The sequence below is a fragment of the Carex rostrata genome, chromosome 15 (assembly GCF_964058835.1).
Source record: "Carex rostrata chromosome 15, lpCarRost1.2, whole genome shotgun sequence".
Taxonomy (NCBI): Eukaryota; Viridiplantae; Streptophyta; class Magnoliopsida; order Poales; family Cyperaceae; genus Carex; species Carex rostrata.
The window spans coordinates 8,783,136-8,804,064 of record NC_135932.1 but is presented as its reverse complement, the minus strand read 5'-3'; the positions used below and the strand labels follow the sequence as shown (position 1 = coordinate 8,804,064).

Here is a 20,929-nt window from a genome sequence, read left to right as displayed (position 1 = left end):
TACAAAAATAACCTCAAAATCTAATTTTTTTCAAATATAACCAAACCGCCAGGGTTGCTGGCGGTCCACTTCTATAGCGGACCGCCACTATTCCTGGCGGTCCACTTTTTTTTTTTTTTTTTTTTTTAGAGATCTGATTTTTTTTCTTAATATTTTCATTTGTGAAGTTTTAGTTTTTTTTTTGTTTAGGGTATTTGTCAAAAAATTAAAGACTTGGCCTTTATTAAAATTTTAAATTTCAAGTTCTGACAGCTTGTTGGTCTTTTTTTTTCGGTTTTTATAATATATGTATAATATATACATATATACAAACATACATACATACATACATACATATATACATACATACATATACACATACACATACACATACATATATACATATACAGTTTTTTTATGATGTATTTATTATGATTGCAGTTTTTTTATGATGTATTTTGGACTGTAGCTCTTTATTATGATTGCAGTTTTATTTTATATTTCATGTTGGTTTTTATGTTTTTTCTGCTTTACATCGAAATGGTCTTCTGAAATTACAACGTATCTTTCACGACGTCGGAATAATAAGTTCACAAATACAATTAAAGTTCAACGATACAACTGAAGTTCACAAATATTCATAACTTAGTTCACCTAAGCAAAATAATAAGTTCATCTTTCACGACGTCGGAATAGACCCAATAGACGAGAAGATTTTCTGGTGTCAGCTGCAGGAGCAGCAGTACTTGTAGACCCTTGGCTACTAGATGATTGGGTCGCAAGAGGTGGTTGTGTTCTACCAGTTGCTTCAGCAACAACTCTCGCATTTTCTCTTTCATTGTGTTCGTTTATGGCATCTGAACATAACAACAGAATTCAGTTATTAATATAATAAAATCATAAATTAATTCCGAAAAATGCTACATACCTGCCCTGCGCCTGTCAGAAACGGAACGGCGAGCCTGATTTCCCGATGGCCTCCTACCACCCATCTCGTCCATGGTCATTATAGCACGTTTGTGTCTCCTCCTCCCCTTCCTTATCCATCCTTCTGAAGGGAGTATTCTATCACCGACATACGCAGGCCACTCATGCTGGTTAGGATAAGAATGGAAAGATCCACCCCAAGTAGAAGCAAGGTAATCGGTACGATACATGTCAGCGACATAGTGATCCTCGCAGAAGTTTCTCACTCGGCATACCGCCATCACGTGACTACAAGGAATTCCAGATAGTTGGGGTCCTTGGCATGTACAGGTCACCTCTCTTGCCTCTCGGAATTGCACTACGTACTTGAAAGCCCTCTTCACAAACTCCATAGTGCCATCTGCTCTACGGCTGGAAGGAACGTACTCATTTGGATTGTGCACTTCGAATTCTGTACCATCATTACCCATCGGGATCACGGTCATAGTTGCACCTTTGTTCCTGTGTTTTCTTAGTTTCTCCTCCACCCTTATTGAAAATGACTGGTTCATCCTTATTAATTCTGCGGCCTTAGCACGCCGTTCCTGAAACCAGGTATTTAACTTGTAGAAAGTGTCTTCTACAACTGCAGCCACAGGCAACGTCCGGCTCTCCTTGAAGACTGCATTCAGCGATTCAGAACCGTTGGTGGTCATAATTCCCCAACGGTAACCTCCATCACGTGCTTGAAATATTTTCTCGTATGCTAGTGGCTCTTCGACATCTCTGGGGTTATTTTTGCCCACCTTCATTAAGTAGAGATTTGCTTTCGGCATATACTACATATAAATAAGGAAATAAAATAATATAAGTAAACAATTAAAATAAAAATATGTTAACAAAGTACAATAAGACATGTAAACAATCAACAAACACATACCTTTGCAAATTCTCTACTCATCTCTTCCACCCTTCTCGGCTTCTTCTTTTTGCAATTACGTCTGAATGTTTCTAGGACCCAGCTATCGTTTCCGGTTGCCTTGCTAAGGTTCTCCGCAACGTGTTGCATACACAACCTGTGCACACACTCGCCAGTATGTGTTGACCAACCGTATTCTTCACGATCAAAAACATATTTTATTCCTTTGTGCTGGTCTGATATTACAGAGAAAAACTTTGTTGGCCCAACCACCCGTCTTCTTAAAAACTGCATAAAGAATCCCCAGTTCTCACCATCCTCTTTCCGAACAATTGCAAACGCCAAAGGCAACAACTGGTTCTCAGCATCATATGCACATGCTATCAGTAGCCTCCCCTCGTAACGGCCAGACATGAAGCATGCATCAATGCTGATAACGGGTCTGATGAATGGCACAGCTTGGATACAAGGACCAAAAGCCCATGCTATGCCCTTGAATTGTTGAACTCCCTCTATTAGTACTCCATTCTTGTCATAAATGGGGCCATGCCACCGCTGAAATACGGTGCCAGGATTTGTACTTGCCATAGCCTGGAGCAATGGTGTCAGATAGTTGTATGAATCCTTCCAACTACCGAATACTCTGCAAATCGCAAGTTCACGACCTCTCCACAACCTGTTATATTTTGGGATTACATGTATGTATTTGTGTCTGACGGCCATAGCCACCGCCTTGATGCTCATCGATGGATCCAACTTAATGTCTGCCTCAATTGCATCGGCAATTAGTGATGCTGTCAGGTTTGAATGGTCTGTCCTTGTGGACGCAGACTTGCATGTATAAGGTGGTTCACACTTTTTAATTATCCATGCTTCCCCCGAACCCGCAGGGGTTGCATAAAGGCGAAACTCGCAACAAGGGGCATTTTTGCATATCACAACCAATCTTTTTTATTCCCTTTTTTCTAATATACATTCCCAGTTGCCGTGAACGTGAGTCTCGTGAATTTTCTTTACAAGTTCATCTATGTTGGTATAGACTTGCCCTGGGGCAAGTTCACGATTGTATACAACACGAGCACCAAAGAAACTAATGTCAGCCTCTTCAAAAGCTGTGGTATCGTTGAATGTGGCGACATGATGCCTATTCCCCCGACCCCTGATTGGGAATTTTTCTTCCCTGGACAAACCTGATACATTTGCATCACCATCTGATAAGTCATCAGATTCCCAAATTCCTTGGTATTCATCTCCAGTTTCCATTTCTCTTTCCGGTATGGCATCAATAGCATCAACATCAATATTAGTATCATTTCGATTAACGGATAACTGTATCGGTACTGACTCTGGTATAGCTGGAAATGTAGGGATTATGGGTGCCTGTCTGGGTGGTGGTGGTGGTGGTACAACTTCAGTAAACTCACAGGAGTTTTGGTACCCCGGGTTGTCATAACAGGGACTGTGGTACCCCTGGTTGTCATGAGGGGAGTGGTGGTACCCCTGGCTGTCATGAGGGGAGTGGTGGTACCCCTGGCTGTCATAAGCCGAATTGTCATAACCTGAAGGTCCAACAGGGGGAGCCCTAGAAGGTCCAGCCCCAGCCGCACTAAAAGGTCTAGCCCCGGCCTGGGGAACCCTCCTGGAATATAAGTCTATCATCGCGACCCCCCTAGACTCAAATTGTTGGTACACAGCCTTCCACAACTCCTCATCTGTTATAGGAAAACTCACAAAGTAAGGTTTACCCGCCCCAGCCCGTTGTGTGTCAATTCGGGTAGCCAATTCTAAGTCATACCGGTTGGGGTTTACACCAGTCTTTTCGTATACTAGTTGCTTAAGTTCAATAAATGTGGTTCTTTCATTAACCTGCAAGCCGAATGAGGCATCTTTCGAGTAATACACGCCCTCTACACCCTTAGTTAGCTTACCGCCCACGTACAGTGCAACCAGCATTTTTTCCTTAACAAACTACATGTAAAAAAAAAATTCATAAGAATTACAGTATAATAGATTCATTATTTTTTGCAATTTAAAAGTTAATTATAATATTAATTAAAGACTAATTTATAGTATTTACATACTGCGGGTATAATAATTATTAATTAAAAATTAAACAGAAAATAATTAAATAAAAAATAAAATACCTGTAGCAATCGCCTCTAAATCGCCTAAAATCGCTTCAAAATCGCCAAAATCGCTCTCTCTTTCTTCTCTGTGGTTTAACAAATGAGACTGTGTGCTGGAGAGAGAGAGAGAGAGCGTGCTTATAAGACAGCTAGCGGACCGCCAGGGATACTGGCGGTCTGGTCCCTAGTGGACCGCCCAAGCTGTCAGAACTTGAAATTTAAAATTTTAATAAATGCCAAGTCCTTAATTTTTTGACAAATACCCTAAACAAAAAAAAACTAAAACTTCACAAATGAAAATATTAAGAAAAAAAATCAGATCTCTAAAAAAAAAAAAAAAAAAAAAAAAAAAAAGTGGACCGCCAGGAATAGTGGCGGTCCGCTATAGAAGTGGACCGCCAGCAACCCTGGCGATTTGGTTATATTTGAAAAAAATTAGATTTTGAGGTTATTTTTGTAAAAAACTTTTTTTTGTGGGTTATTAATAAAAATGGCCGGTAATATTGATACTCTCTCTCATTTTTCTCTCCGCTCAAGGAGGTAGGGATGAGAGAGAGGGGATGGTATCGTTGCTTAGGATTTTGATTAAGTCCATATTGGATCATTCTATAATTTGTACAGAGATGTGATATATTTACAAAAATATGTCACTATTTGTGAGGATAAAAGTGTATTTTATTGATGGTATCTTTACGGATACTCCTGTCGGTAATGTTGATACTCTCTCTCATTTTTCTCTCCGCTTGAGGAGGTAGAGACAAGAGAGGAGATGATATCGTTGCACAAGATTTTGATGAAGTCCATATTGAATCATTCTATAATTTGTATGGAGATGTGATAATCTACAAAAATCTGTCACTACCTGTGAGAATAAAAATGTTTTTTGTCGATGGTATCTTAAGACATATTCTTGTCGGTAATATTGATACGCTAAAAAATAACACCTTTTCGATGCACTCTAAAAAATAAGCACTTTTTATTTTCGTAAATAGTGACATATTTTTATAATAAGCAGATATAGTGGTCTACAGTCTGAAAAATTGACTATATTTATTATCCAAAGGAGTTGTTTTATGAAAGTGGATTGGATTTTTGCTACCGAGACTAGCTTAATAAAGGTGACATAATTTTCTACAGTGAAGACTTGCGGTTAAATTTCAACAGAAAAAATAAAAATGAACTAAAGCTTGAATTTAAAAAAAATTGCGTCAATGAGATGTGAGTCGAAGGACTTAAAACTAAAAAGAAAAAAGAAATAAATTTATGCCAAGCATACTGGATCCAACGTACCCAACAAAATTTTCATACCCACTTGGCCCAATTATTTTTTTATAATATATGGGCCACAAACAGGAAACTTTTCGAACCGAGGCCCATAAAACTATACACTATTTAGAGGTCGGACCTAATAATGCCGAAAATAATAGTGTGACCTTTATTTTCTCTCTCTTTTTTTTAAGGATTGTTAACACCGAGATTTTTATTTCTACCCAAAAAATAAATTATTTTATTATAAATAACCATGTTATAGAAAATTTTTATTTCTACTCAAACCGCATATATTCTGAGTGGTCCGAATTAAAAATTCGGACCGTATAAAATCCTGGCGGTCCCATTATTTTTTCGGGCCGTAAATATTGCTGGCGGTCCGAACCACTATATCCCAACCCGACAACCCTTTCTCCTCTCTCCCTCTATCCATCTCTGTTTCGCCTCTCTACCAGAAAGAAGAAAAAAAAGAAGCGCCGCCGCCGCTCCCCTTGCCGCCATCCTCTCCCGCTGCCAGTCTTCTCTCTCCCCTCCGCTGCCCTCACCGAATAATCTGATCCGTTTGCACTCTTCTCGTGGTCCTCGCTATCTCTGCTACCTCCTCAACTGGAAATTTCGGGTATGCATTAGAATGCGATTAAAATTTGAATAAGATTTAGGATAAGGGTTTAGGGTTACGATTTGTGTTGATTTTGATTGTGGTTGATCAATTTACTTTTGCTCAAATTACTTGTTGATTAGGGTCTAATTTTGCTCAAATTTTGTGTTGATTAGGGTCTCGTGACTATGGCCGATTGATTTTATTTACACATGCCGAGTTGACAATTTACCGGGGTGGATCTATTTTCAAGATTCATACGTAGAACCAATAAATTCGTTAATATATGTTTTTAGGTCATTTATTTGGATTCGGATCTAAGTTATCTAATTATGAATATTCATTGATAATCTTACATAATAGTTCCACTAAGTTATATGTGACAACAATAGAGTTTTTTTTTTTTGTTAAATTTTTGTATTAAGAATTACTTACATGGAATTATATTAAAGCACATGTTACAAATCAAAACAATACATATTTCATTTTTATCACTATGATAATATCCACATCAAATATCTACATCAAGTATGTGAAATATTATGTATAATCTATCATTTCAACTTTCCAACAGTATGGCATGTACATTCATTAAAAATGTTTCTCCTATTTTTTCGACTACAATGCATTTTTAATGTTAACCTATTATATGAACAGTACTGAACAGTAAATATATATATGAACAGTAAATACATACGTGAAAAGTTGCAAAAAAAAAACCTGATTAAGCAGACTTCTCCTTCTCTTCTTCCTCTCTTCGTCTCTTTCTCTCTCTTCTTCCTCTCTTTCTCACTCACATCCCGTAGTTATAGTGCTAAAAAACGGTTTTAAAAAAAAAAATAAATAAATAAATTCGGGCCTCATATATTTTATACAGTCCGAATTTTTAATTCGAGCCGCACATAATATATGCGGTTTGGGTAGAAATAAAAATTTTCGAATAACGTGGTTATTTATAATAGAATAATTTATTTCTTGAGTAAAAATAAAAATCTCGGTTGTTAACAACCTCCTCAAGAAAATTGCTTAATGGCTAATCAAAACAAAATTTCTTAATGGCTAATCAAAAGAAAATTGCTTAATGGCTAATCCAAAACAAAATTTAGTTAAAAAATCTGACTCTTAGTCAAATTTTGATTATGTATTTAATTATTTTTTAACTTCATAATATATACATATTAAACTTTATTACGTAAAATTAATTCTAGGAGTAATAACTGCATCCGAGTTTTTTAAAAATACCCAAATTTATAAATATTTTATTATAAATAACTACATTTTTGTCAAAATTTTATTTTTGCCCAAACTACATCCCGGTTGAATGTTACATATCTCGACTCTACCTGTCAGTAGTGGAACGGAGAAGACGGTGGCCCTGTCGCCTACCTTGCATTTCATGATTTTTGAAAGTGTTTTGATATGTTAATCAGATATGCAAATTTGGGCTCAGAAGCACTCCTTCAGCAGTTCGGGCAATTTTTGAGAGCCGATGTCTCACAATCTGTTTTGAAATTTTGTATGAAACTTCACAGTCTTATTCTATGAAGTCAAAAATACATGTCGATAAATTTTCATGATTTTTGAAGGTGTTTTGATATGTTTAACCAGAGGTGCAAAGTTGGGCTAAAAAAAAAAGCAAAAAAAAAAAAAAAACTCAAACCTTAAGGAATATATACGATCCGAATTTTTAAATTAAAAAAAAATTCAAATCGTAAGGAATATTTACGGTTTGAATTTTTAATTGAAACCGTAAATAATATGTACGGTTTGGACAAAAATAAAATTTTGACAAAAATGTAGTTATTTATAGTAAAATATTATAAATTTGGGTATTTTTAAAAAACTCGGTAACTGCATCCTTACCCACACCATTTACATTCTACATATCGAAAAAAATATATATATATCTTTACATAGTATCTTTTTTTTTTAAGGTTATTTGTACATAATATCTTATTACCTTACTATATTTTTTAAAACTCCATAGGGCACTAGTGTTGTGAAAACGGGTCAGGTCCCCTCGGTCCGAACTCGCTCGGGCCACGAGTCCGGCCGTATTCGGGTCTGATGGGTTCCATTTGGGGGAGTTGGACCAAATCCATGCTAGAACCTTGGTCCAAAATTAGCACGAGTCGGTTCGGGTCTGGTGGGGTCCGGGTCGGAGTTGGGGGGTTTATTGGGGGGGGGGGGGGGGGTTTGGGTATTTCTGGGTGTTTCGAGGGGGTTTATGGGGGTTTCGGGGGGGAGGGGGGGGGGGTGGGTCGGAGCTAGTCAGGTCGGGGGTTTGGATGGGTTGGGTTTATTACGGGGGTCTAGTTCAAAAAATCGGTCCAAACCCTTGCTAGACCTGACCCTAGGGTTAGTCCGGGCCGGTCCAAAAGTCTAGCTAGAGTTGAGGCAGATCAGGGAGGTCGGATATGGTCCACAGTTTGGTCGGATTTTTTCAAACCAATATAGGGCACATCCCCCCAACTGAAGCAACCCACCTTCTCACACTCATTTTCTCTCTTATTTTCTTCGAATTGCAGATAATAATTCAATTTTTATATGAAGAGAGATCCACTTACATCATTTTTTGATAATATCGAACAACAAGTGCAAAATAATAACACTTTAAAATTTAAGTATTTATTAGTCTACGACTCCACATATTCGACGAAGTCATGGAAAAAAAATATAATGCTTTCATTTTTAATCAAAATTAAGTTTACCAGACTAATGACTAATTCATATCTGTTCAGCACATGAGAAATAGAAAAAAAAATATAAAATTGTAAATATATAAAATAGAGGTTGAACATAAATAAAATAAAGAATAAAAATGAAAATATGTAATTAAACTTTTTTTTTTCACCTCTGACCGTGATGGGCTATCACGGCCAGCCTTTTTTTTCCGGTTTTTTTCTTGCTCAATTCAGTTAAAATAGATAATGATTAATTAAGTATTAATACTGGCCGTGATAAGCCATAACGGCCATAAATTATGATAAACTATAACGGTTTTCCTATATCTCGATAAAACGCAAAAGCATTCTCATTCTCATGATATTTATTTAATATATTTTCTATTAATAAAAATTTCGGAAGGAAGCCGGCGTCGAGTTTCCCCGTATCTTCATAACTATTTCCTCCATTTTTTCCTCGTACGCAAAATCATTTCGGAAGAAATTGCGCTGGACTTCGCACCTTCAGCGAAGATCATTTCTCTTTTCCTCGTATTCTGATTTCACTACTTATAAAACCCACCAAAATCACATTTAATTTCAAAATCCCAAAAACCACTCTCCATTATTCGAAACCATGGTAGTTCCTTCATGGATGCATACGCTCGCGACGAAATCCATGGCACTAGGTCTTCTTTTGACAATCATGACATCGTTCCCACACGACGCTGTGGCGGCATCAGGCGGCGCCATGGGTGGGGGTTTCTCATCGCGCGGTGTTTCGAGATCCTCCTCCGGTTCCGGTTATCGTTCAAGAGATCCCTATTCGAGAGACCACTATTCGACTTACGTGTACCGAGAGTACCGAGGCGGTTGTTGTGGCTATCGACAGAACTACACGCCGCCTCGCCAAAATGGGATGCACGAAAAATACATGGAGGGTTTCATCTATGCTTCTATCGCCTTTGGTGTGATTTTTGTCCTTGCTTTCATAGCTCTAACATATTTTGATAAAATCGGAACGAAGACCAGCGTCGTTAAACTTCAGGTTTGATGCATTCTAATTTTTAAATTGCTAACATACTCATTTTTTTATTTTTAAATCTTATTGGATTGTAAAATTGTTCTGGTTTTGTTCTTCAGGCATTAACTTTATTTAGCTTGATCAATGGGTAAAATCAATGGTTTTGTTCTTCAGGCATTAAAATTGATTGCGAGTAACACGAAAGTCATGTGCTTCCTTCATGTGTGTTCTTGTAATGGCAATAGATTGGAATTAAATATTCATATCCCACATCAGTGGGGTGAGAATAATTATTGTTATGATTTAAATATTGGAATTTAATTATTTTTATTGAAGTTAATGTCATAGGTTTATTCAATCATTTTTTCTGGTTTGTTGTTTGTTGATGGAAGCAAACTATTTTGAAAAAAGTTTGAAAACTAGTTTGAAAATAAATTTTCATTTATATTTTACCTTATATTTGTTATTTGCTCATATTTTCAGGTTGCATTGAAAGGTACAGCTTGCTCGCTTCAACGGGATCTAAATCATATCGCTCTAAAAGCAGATACCTCCACACAAGAGGGTTACAAGTATATCCTAGAAGGTACAACCACGAACATTTATTTTGCTTGTAGTTTTTTTACCGACATATTTTGAGATGATTATTTGTCATAAAAATGATCACTTATCCAATTTTCCGTTACCTGGTTATATTTGAAGTTTTTTTGTCATATTAATTTACTAAATGGTTCTTTTGGCTTTCCCAGAAACCTATGAAGATCATAGAAACATACGAGATGATGTGACTAATAGTATCATATAATCCCTACAAAAATTGCAACAATACAACTGTCTGATAGCTTAATTATATTATTAAATTTTGCTTTCCTGTAAACATTTATGTTTAAGTTCATTTTGAATATATTATTATTTCAAAGAGTCGCAGTAATTTGACTTTTTTTTGTTGTTGTATCTATAGAGTCAGCAAAGGCTTTACTAAGACATTCAGAGTTCTGGCTATTATCCTATTTATCAGTAAGAGCTTTTGAAAACATTCTTCCAAAAAAAAATTGAAACTCCCTTTTCATTTGTTAAAACCTTTTTCTTTTTTGAAGTTTATAAATATAATTGACGTTTACCTAATTTCAATACCGACAACTTGATAGGAGAATACAAGAAGTGATGAGCATCAGGCTGAGCGTCTTTTCTATGACCTTTCTTTTCAAGAGCGAAGTAAATTTGATGAAGAGACGCTTGTTAATGTAGATAACCATCAAGAACAAAAGAGTACCTTGGAAATAGTGTCTACTTCAGCAAGTCCGTTCATTGTTGTAAGTCAAGTCTTTGTTTTCATCACAGTACAATATATATATCAATTAGTAAACACCAGCAATTTTTATGAAAGTAGTTGAGCATTATTATTTTAAAACTCATGTTATTTGACCTTTTTTTCCTTTTGATTTTGGTTGATTGTATGTAATTTTGAATAGTTAAGGAGATAACATCTTGTTCATTACTTGTTATTTACAGAACTGCTTGTGATTTGTGCAGTATTTAATTCCTATTCCTTGTAAATGAAGTCTCATTTATGCCTCCCTTGTTTATGTTTCTAGGTAAACTTGCTAGTTGCTGTAACAAGGCAACTTAAGCTGTCTCCAATTCATTCAGTGTCAGACTTGAAGGACGTACTGAAGGAGCTTGGTGGGTTACCCAAAAGTGAAATTTTGGTAAAAACATTATATATTTTTATTTCAGATTAATTGCACACAAAACCGAATTGGTTTTTGTGTACTTCACACTTGTGACATACTTCTTGTATTATTGTACTAATTTGAGCTTTACTTCTGTAGGCTGCTCATGTTTTATGGACTCCTCAAGACGAGAACGATTATTTGTCTCCAGAAAGGTTGCTTCAAGATTATCCGAATTTAATGGATTTGAGAAGCAAATTGGATTAACCAGAGTTTAGCATTCTTTTCTTTAGTTTTTTTAGGAAAGCTTAGTAGTACTATAGGTGATGTTTGGTTGTGGAGTAAGAAGTGTAGTAAGAGGTTTATTTTTTACTTGATCTGCCAAACAAAGAATAAGCTGAGTAAGATGTAAGGGAGGAGTTAATTAACCCACTCATTTAGGTGGTTTAACTTATCTGCTTGTGGGGCCTGCCGTCAGTGACAGAAGCCTTCTTCCATTCCATGTAATCTGCCCCTCGATCCGAACTGCCAGTAATGGTGCCCCTCTTTCTCTGCTTGCTTTTTATATGGATTGTGTTTCCCCAAGTTGTTTGGGAAATTGTTTGGGACTAAAGGTTTGCTTGTTGTTGTGGTATATGGATTGCGTTTGCTTGATCTGTCAAGGGGTTGCTTTGAGAAATTGATCTCAATTTTGTTTACCCCAAAAATGCTAACACCTAACAGTATTGCTCGGTACCGGCTCTTAATTGTGCTATACTGGTACTAAATTGTGCATTTGCAGCGCGAAGGAATGAATTTGGGGGTTACTGTTGGAAATAACAGTTTAAATGAAGGAGAAAGGGTCCCTGGTAGTCCGGGCTGGTCACTAGGGCAGCTTCCCATTAATGAATGTAACTCTGTGAGTGGACCTCTGTCAGATGGTGTTAACAAAGGGGCATTTGAGAACTCTGAGGCTGACAGCGTAGGCCCAGGGCTTGCACCGGAGAAGATCGAAATGGAGAAAGAATTGGATAAGGACACATCAACAAGGGCGCTGACATCTCCAGAGTTTGTTAGAACCGTTCGTCCACCTCAGCTAAGTTTGTTAGGCCACATCAACTTCTGTTGCTGATGTGTCAAGTGTAGAATAAATCTTATGTTTTATGCATTCATTTTAATTACTTTATTTTACGTTTTGGATTGCCTTTATAATGCTAGTGTCTCTGTGGAGAGAGATTATGCTTTTCTGTACTGAACTTCACGAATTGCTGTTTGCTTTTCGTTGTTGGATATTATATTGTTTTCCTCTATTATACTCAAATTACTCCAAATTAGTTAGCAGAATCAAACTTTATTGATTCTACCTGCATCGACTATCTAGCATCGTTGCAGCATTCTTGGTTAATCTTGAGTTGTGAATGCAGACCGCTGGTTTGCTCTTGTTCTGGTGCTGGTTTACTCATCCCTAGACATTTGTACCACTTGATACCAGTAAGCTCAGATCTGGCCGTAAACTCAGTTGGGCTGTCTTGCTGTTTGATGCATTCCTCATTGGTACTAGCTAGAATCAGTGCACTTCTGCTTTGGTTTTGTTATGTTGATGCATTCCGGGTACTGGTACCTGTGCATTCTAATTTACTGGTGTATCAGTTGGTGAGTTCTTAAAGGTTTGTACAATCTGAGGTGGTTTATGCAAAATACTTGATAATCTCTTGTCAAGAGGGATGGGATTGTAAATATACAGTTAGCAATTTAGCATATCTTTTGTGTATAATATTTCTGTATGTGCAAATATATAATTTAGGTTTTCCACCTCTATTTCTATTTCAGTATGTTGCTTTCTTAATTATGTATTACTATTTTTTAATTTAAGATTGGTTATAATTTTATTTCTAAACAATGTGTTGGAGTTTTTCATATTTAGATAAGTTGTCATTTTATTTTTTAAATTGCATAATGTTATTTTAATTTTTATGGTTTAGGGATTTAAGCCACGACATAAATAATAAGTTTCAACAAAGCAAAATAAGCTCAAGTGATGACTTGAGTAACAATTTTTAATCAAACAATAAAATCTTAAGCCATCAATAAACTTAATGCTTCTCAAGTAGCAACCAAAATATGTTCATGGAGAGTAAAATTATGTCAAACTTGCTGATTCATGCTAAATGGCTCTAACATAGTTGATTCGGGTGTATCAATTATGGATACTGTTGTTGAGTTTTTTCTGTTTTTAGTAAATATTGGATTAATTTCTATTAAATAAAAATATATTATTAACTATTGTGAATTTATTTGTTCTTTATTAAATCGATATTTTAAATTTCAGATATGAAAAATAAACAGTTGTGACGATGAAGAGCACTAACGAATTTATGAAGAGAACATAATTGCAATAATATAGTTGAAAATTATATATTGGAAAAGCCGAGGTAAAATCGGTAGCTACTTGGCTCTTCCTAGTTTTTTTAACATCTGTAGGTATTGATTAATAGCCATTTGGTATAAAGAGGGAAGCTTCAGAGGAGTAAAAGAAGAATATGAAATAACAGAAAAGCAGCTGAAATTATAAGATTTCATATTCCATTATCGTTGATAATATCTTCCTTCAAAGCCTTTATTTTCAAATAAATAAATTGAGATAGGCTAAAAATAAAACCTAACCGAAATCAGAAACAAAAGGATTTTTCAGGAGGTCACACATCCTAATACTACTTCATCCTAATATCTCTTTTTTCTTTTTTCTGGCTTGGCACATAGTGTGCAAAAACTACACGGGAGAGTTATTGTTTTTGATAATATATTATCGATTTTTGCATTCTATTTTAAAAGCATAGATTTTATGCATTTTTTCAACTCTTCAGACCTCTCACACACTGGTTGAAATTAAGAGTGAAACAGTTGCTTCATTGCATTTTTTATTCCTATTAAAGGTTGCAGTGTCAGCAAAATATTACAAGCATTATTTCGCTATCAAAACTATTGCTTACTAGGACCAGAATAACATCACCTAACACTGAGCGTACACATTGGAATTGTACAGAAAAATGCACACTTCCTAAGACAGTAAAACAAAATAAACAGAGACTGAAATATATTACCAGTACTTTCTCATGAATCGAACAACACAATGTTGCAAGTTTGCCTACAAAAAGAAAGGTAATGACAAGCTCAACAAAACAATTAGCTAATGCTTTGAGCTTCTTTTTGCTTTTTCGAACCGATGATTGTTGTGTGATCATCTTCAACCTTCTTATTGAATTCAAATCCATGAAACTGAACCTTAGAAGATCGATACTGGCATCCAAAAGCACTGCCGAAACCCCAACCTAACCCAAACCCGATCCCACAACCTCCTCCTGATATTTTGAATAAAAAGATGTCACTGCTTGAAGAAGAATTACATCTATAGACTATAGGTTGCAGTACTGTACCAACAATGAGCCAGAATTGGACAGAGTAAGAACCAATTTACTGTACTGAATCAATATCCTTTATTTATTTACTAATTTTTTTTGCATTTCCTGTTAACAAAATTCGTAGTTCCAGTCATTAGGGTTAAAATTCCAGTTAGTTACCGGTTCCATACCAGTCCGATCCTCTTCTTTTCTTTCACACTCAGTTTCAAGCAAGGACTCACCAAAACCTCTTGTTCTGGCAATTATAATTCTGGTACCAGTTTGGGTCTGCTTTCCTACCACTAGGATCCTTAACTTTTTATTTTATTTTATCAAAATATCAAAATCACCCTTAATTATTACTTTGATATTCTAAATATGTAGTCACTACCAAGCCTTTCAGAAAAAAAAAAAAGATATTCTAAATTCTAAATATGCACATATGCCAATTGCCAAGGCTGTTCATAATTTGAACAACTCAAAGTATCAAAATCAACAGCAAAATTAAAATACAAAGCTAACCAAAAATGAGTTAAGGAAATTAAGTTTACCTGCTCCCATTCCAAAAGCATTTAGCGGCATCCCTGCATAGAGTGAAAAACAATATAGCTATGAAGAAAATTTGATTCCTCATTGTGTTATAACATTCTCAGATTTGAGAGTAGCACAGCACATGAACTACACTTGGTTCATATCTTTCTTTCTTCTTTCTGACAAAAACACAACAGCAGGCTGTATATTCTAAATTAAATCCTAGAATACCTATTTGAAATCACTGGTTCTCTAAAAAGCATATCTAAAATCAATTTCATTCGATGGAAATTAAATTAAATAAAAATTTAGAACTGGAATTGTCATTTAGAATATCATCTATCATACCTCCAAATCCCCATCCAACTCCAAATCCACAACCAACGCCAAACCCTAAAGAATTGCAGAGTTAGAAAAGATAATACGGAATTCTAATCCTGCAAATCGGGTGAAATGGGAAAGGAGAGAAAAGAAAAAAAAACAGCGTACCTAACCCAATACCAACGCCGCTGAAATTGGTCACCATGGCTGAGGGTAAACAATTTTTGTATATTTTTTTTCCGAGGAGTAATAATTTGATTTGATCAACGGATTGTAGCTCCAGCCAGAGAGAAATTCTCAGTTCAAAGCTCTAGGGCTCTCAGGAAAGGGGAATTGGTAATCGGAAATGAGACGATCTTCATTATCTCCATCATGCGATAAATCTCAGTCGTTCGTTTTACAGATTCCATCATGCGTGAATTTATGACGAAATGAACGGCTCAGATTAGCTCAATTTTTTTTTTTTTTTTGTTTGCTTCAAACACGCCCTCAGGCAATTTCCATTAATACTCAAAAACAGTCATTATAGAAAGTTGCGATTACATCATAAAAAGAGGAAAAGTAAAACCCTTGTAATTTTACTTCCTGATTCTAACAACCTTTGATAATTAATCTGCAAATTCATTGTGCCTTCTAGGTACATATTGGCAAGTTAGATTAGTATTACTCTTGAGCAGCTTCCAGCATTCCAAAGCTTCCTTAGCACACTCCGGTAGAGAAGAAAATTAGTCACACTATGACTAATCACGTTACGGAACGTCATGTCACATTACGTCACGTCACGTCACGTGTGTTGAGCATGTGATGTGACTCGCGTGTCGCGTAATGTGATCTATTGAGCGAAATTGTATGTCACATCATGTCACGGTATGAAAAATAAAATATCCAGCCTTTTCTAGTTATTTTTCATTTTTTTTAGTACGCATAGAGTATTCATATTTCTCTTTTAGTGTAGGTTCAGTGATACTGATACTCTTATAGTACTGTCTTTTATTTTCTCTAGTTTAGTTTAATAAATATTTATAATTTGAATTTTTAAAGTAATGTTAGATGCTCAACGGTTTTTTCTCAAAAAAAAAACTTTACAACATTATATACCTATATGTTTCAATTTTTAAATATTTTCATCTTATTTTTTGCATTTTTTTCTGAATTTTCAACAACTTTCAGCAATTTTCATATTTTTTAATATATTTATTATTTTAATTACATTATATGGAAAAATAAAATTTAATCATATCATATTATGGTATGTATCATGTATGTCATGGCATATCACGTATTTTCTTTATGTATTTCCTTGACTACACTCCGGCGTTAATTTTTTTGAAGTTGAGAGAGTAATTTTAAAATTTTCTCATATCTCTTAAAAAAAATAATCAGTTGAGGTCGGAAATAAATCTGCTGTGATTCCAATGGAATAACAGGGTCCTGTTATTGAGATCCCAACCATTCAATTTCGTCGAGATTCGTGTATGAAAAAGTTTCTTCATTGAGATTCGCACATGAAAATTTTTGAATGGTTGAGATCGGAATAACATGACCCTGTTATTCCATTGGAATCACAGCAGATTTTTTTCCGTTGAGGTCAGACTTTAGGATAACGCTTCTCCTCCCCCCGCCTTCCCACTTCCCAACAATCTCTCATTCTCTCTTCCTTTTCCTCCATGGCGACATCTATGACCATCTCTGCTTCCTTTGTCACTGGTGGCGCATACTCTCGCCGCTCACCACCTTCACTGTCTTTCCGCCCATCCACGGTGGCGGTCGCCGCGCGCTTTCGTACGATGGCAGCGGCGGAGCTGACTGCGGACGAGGGAATGAAGAAGAAGAAGCAGCCGAGGCAGTCGGGAATCATGAAGCCGCGGCGGCTCTCTCCTGAGCTCCAGGAACTAGTGGGAGCTGCTGAGATGGCGAGGACTGAAGTTATCAAGGCTGTTTGGGCTTATATCAAAGGGAACAATCTCCAGGTATAAACTCTCAAACTTGTTTGATTTTTATTTTTTTTTTGGTTACCCCAATTAAGCACTAGACAGACAGTAAGGAAAAGATCGACCATGGTTTGTGCCACACGCCCGCACCTCTAGGTTTTTAGCCGCTAACCAAACTTTCACTCAGACATTTCATGGGACACTTCATGAGGGAATGGAACAAAACATATAAAATGGTACAACTCACGCATCTGTGTTGAATGGCCTTGGTATGCTCTGTGGAATTTCGTAAGGCCCAATTTACTCGGATATGTATTCTGAATTGCTTCTGTCAGTTTCCTTTTGTGACATAAATGCTGGTATTTAATCTGCTCTGTGGTTCCAAGCTACAACAGGATTGGCTAATATTTTGCGCTCTTAATACACTGGTCATATCATCACATTTTTTTCCTGTATTATGCACAATAGGACGCTTGTACATTTAATTGGATGTGGTGGTCGGAAAAAATAATTGAATTAGGGAATTTTAAGGAAGTTAAACATAGAAGTATAGAACAGAGATGACATGGTTGGGAATGTTCTAGGATTGAAATATATAGAGGAAAACTAATTTCTAAAGTCAAGTCTCCTAACTCAATTCTTTTATTAGGATCTAAAGAAGGGAGGGAGGGTGGGGTTAGGAGACACTAATTGGTGGCAGTTTAGAGGGGATGATGAATAGGCTGCAATCAATGCACCAAACTCAAAAGAACACTTGAGATAATCACAAGTCTGATCTTTTACCTTCGATTTACTGAAATAATTATAAACCAGTTTTTATGCAATCAGCCATAGAGAAGGTCCACCAGAAGCTACACACTTCGAAATGTGTACTCAAAGTGGGTATGAGAGGTTTTTACTGAGGGCACCTGGTTTGTAATAACATTACTTCAAAATCTTTGGCCAACAACTCCTCTAGCTTAGCAAAGCACTCCCCCCTATCCACAAAGCAATATAAATTGTAAGAGAAGCAATACCTATTTGAGATATACATGTATGTAATACGTCCTGTAAAGCAAATCCTGTACCTCTACCCAATTCACCCCCAAACTAGCAAAAAAGTCAAGATCCTTCCTGTAGTGTATCTGACTGATTTCACAATACCTGCATTAAGTGGCACCAAATTCATTTCAATAGGCCACAGCTTTACCTTAGAAGAAGCCTTATTATTTTTTTAGCAAGGGGCACCCATATGGGTTTAGGTACCAGGTAAAGTGACTTGCAAGAAGAGGTTATCAATTGCTTCTTCCTCACTGCACAATAAGCTATTTTCAAAATGCCATCATTTGATGTAACTAATGATATAACTAACGATAGCAAAATGTCATCACTTCCCTATCCACTACTTGGCCCTCTAGCTCTATTAATACAATCCATATTAATTTATTTTAGCATCAGGCAAGCAACTTAATTTATCATTGCACTAAGAAATAGGGGAGCGAGGAATAGGGAAAGTAGACTGATTTTTCCTGTATTTGCTGGAGTGTATGTGAAATTTGAGATTTTACAGGGGTATAGATGAAACTAAACCTCTTTTAAAATGCTTATGGTGAAAAGGCACCTCATATAAAGTGAAAATAGATGGTTTTGATATATAAAAATTCTATTTGAGAATGGATATGAACAGATACCATAAATGCCAACAGATTGGTTTGCTGCACTTTCCTGTAACTGTACAAAATGACCATGTTCTGAAGGAACCTCTTTTTGTCATTTACCCGTGAAACAATAGTAACATCTCCCTTGTTAGCATAGCATTGGTTGTTCAAAGGGCTATTTTCTATCAATTCTCTCCAACTTCATGTCTGGGTTCCTTTGTTTCTTGGAAATTCTCAATTTTACAAAGTCAAGTCCTTTAACTTCACCACCTATCCTATTGCAGTCCAAAAATTCTATAACCTGTACTTACTGTTTTGTATACTGTAACAGCATTTCATATTCAGAGATTAGGAGTTCCTCCAAACTAAAAATTACTTTTTAGCCCCCAGAGTAAACCTACTCTATTTTCTGTATTTGTATTCATATAGAAGTTTCACTGTTTAATAGTAAATAAAATGTATTAGCTGGTAGGTTGAATTCGTTTTTGCATTGAGTTTAATTCTTTGATTCTCGTTTGCTTCTTTTTTTGAGCAGGATCCAGAGAAGAAAAGAATCATTGTATGTGATGGGAAGCTGAAGAAAGTATTTGATGGGAAAGATCGAGTTGATTTTCTTGAAGTCTCTAAACTACTCAATCCTCACTTCCTGAAATAAAATAAAAAACAGGAGAGGAAAATTCTCTGTTGTGTTTGGTTTTGGTAGATCTAGGTATTCATGGATAATATATGTAGTTCTTATGATCCAGATTTTTGCATTTATATATTAGAAATCAGAGGACTTGTTAAAGGGTATCGAGTTTTATTTTGACTGTAGTGTTGTTTTGTTAGAAGATTTGTTTAATCTGCTTCTTTTCCTAGGTCCTTGTTGGGACAAAGTGTCCAAATTTTTATTCGCAACAGGAAAATCAGGCTAAGTAGATTTTCTCTATTTTATTTTATTTTTGAGCTTTTATGTTATGAGATCCAGATCAGAGTGATGATTTATAACCAGACCTTCCCATATAGTTCAGATAAAATGCAGACACAAATAAAAGGGCCTCCTCTCTATTTCATTTTTATTTTCGTCAAATTATTATTAAATTTGGATATTATTACGGTGCTGAAGACCACAATTCCAAAATTTATAACAAAGAACTAAGTTCAATAAAGCTTAACAGGCCAGTTATGATACCCTGTTACCAATTTACCAAAGACACAAAATTAAATTTTGTAAATCTCGTACTCACTGTAAGGAAGAACTTTTAATTCTACAAAAATCGTAAATTATTGCTGCACTGCGCTGCAAGGGTATAGCAATGATAAAACAAATGAGGTACAGAGAGAAATGAACACAACAAGGAGGCTGGGATGTTGGAATGGGGGCTGGTACGCATGCTGCTGGTATTGGTATGGTATTAGTTCTGTTTCAGCACCAAGAAGACACAAATGTTGGACTGGTGGGGGAAGAACAATTACTGGTAATGGTAGAGGATGGAAAGGGGACTGGTACGCATATGGCCTGGTACAGCTCTTAGTCATTCACTCGTTTCTCATGTTGACTGAAATCATGGAATTGAAGGAAAAAAAAACTTGGCAATTGAAGGTCGTATCATTAATGAAACAGCAAAGTGGACCAAGCACGGGCAGTTTCTGATCAAAACTGGTACAGGGCACATGCCACTGGTACGGGTAGATGCAGTCTGAAACTGGGGCAAACTTACTGGTAAAAAAAGAGTAAAGATGGTGCAGCAAAATATCAGCGTATCTGATGCTGAAAAAATCCATATTCACAGCCGTAATTGTGTTACTGGTATGATGAGATAGTACAGAAGAGTCGGTGCTATTGGTAGGATGTGCCGCTTCATCAATTGCGAAGGGACTTCTAGAACAATTCATGTTTTCTTAGGGACTTCAATTCAATCTTTTTCGCTTCTTGTTATTTTCTTTCCTCCTTTACAATTATTTCACTTTACATTTTCTTACTTGGTTGCTCTTG

At 36.1% G+C, this 20,929-nt stretch overlaps 3 protein-coding genes across 4 annotated transcripts; 2 read left to right on the top strand and 1 right to left on the bottom strand.

Annotated features, from left to right (window-relative positions):
- The first annotated feature begins 9,057 nt into the window (after positions 1-9,057).
- LOC144566432 (FLUCTUATING-LIGHT-ACCLIMATION protein 1, chloroplastic-like) lies at positions 9,058-11,542 on the top strand. Its single transcript, XM_078316447.1, has 6 exons — positions 9,058-9,508; positions 9,968-10,070; positions 10,446-10,501; positions 10,633-10,797; positions 11,080-11,193; positions 11,317-11,542. Exons 1-6 carry the CDS (start codon positions 9,098-9,100, stop codon positions 11,422-11,424), a joined length of 957 nt encoding a protein of 318 aa, XP_078172573.1. The 5' UTR covers positions 9,058-9,097; the 3' UTR covers positions 11,425-11,542.
- Positions 11,543-14,195: 2,653 nt separating this feature from the next.
- LOC144566857 (uncharacterized) lies at positions 14,196-15,729 on the bottom strand. 2 transcript variants are annotated; one of them, XM_078316895.1, is made up of 4 exons: positions 15,555-15,729; positions 15,414-15,458; positions 15,086-15,118; positions 14,196-14,495 (listed from the first exon to the last, which is right to left on the bottom strand). In XM_078316895.1, exons 1-4 carry the CDS (start codon positions 15,589-15,591, stop codon positions 14,320-14,322), a joined length of 291 nt encoding a protein of 96 aa, XP_078173021.1. In that variant the 5' UTR covers positions 15,592-15,729; the 3' UTR covers positions 14,196-14,319. The 2 variants fall into 2 exon arrangements, with proteins under 2 accessions (XP_078173021.1, XP_078173022.1); XM_078316896.1 differs by lacking the exon at positions 15,414-15,458.
- Positions 15,730-16,972: 1,243 nt separating this feature from the next.
- LOC144566495 (uncharacterized) lies at positions 16,973-19,891 on the top strand. The gene is made up of 2 exons (XM_078316528.1): positions 16,973-17,356; positions 19,490-19,891. Exons 1-2 carry the CDS (start codon positions 17,054-17,056, stop codon positions 19,607-19,609), a joined length of 423 nt encoding a protein of 140 aa, XP_078172654.1. The 5' UTR covers positions 16,973-17,053; the 3' UTR covers positions 19,610-19,891.
- Positions 19,892-20,929: the final 1,038 nt, after the last annotated feature.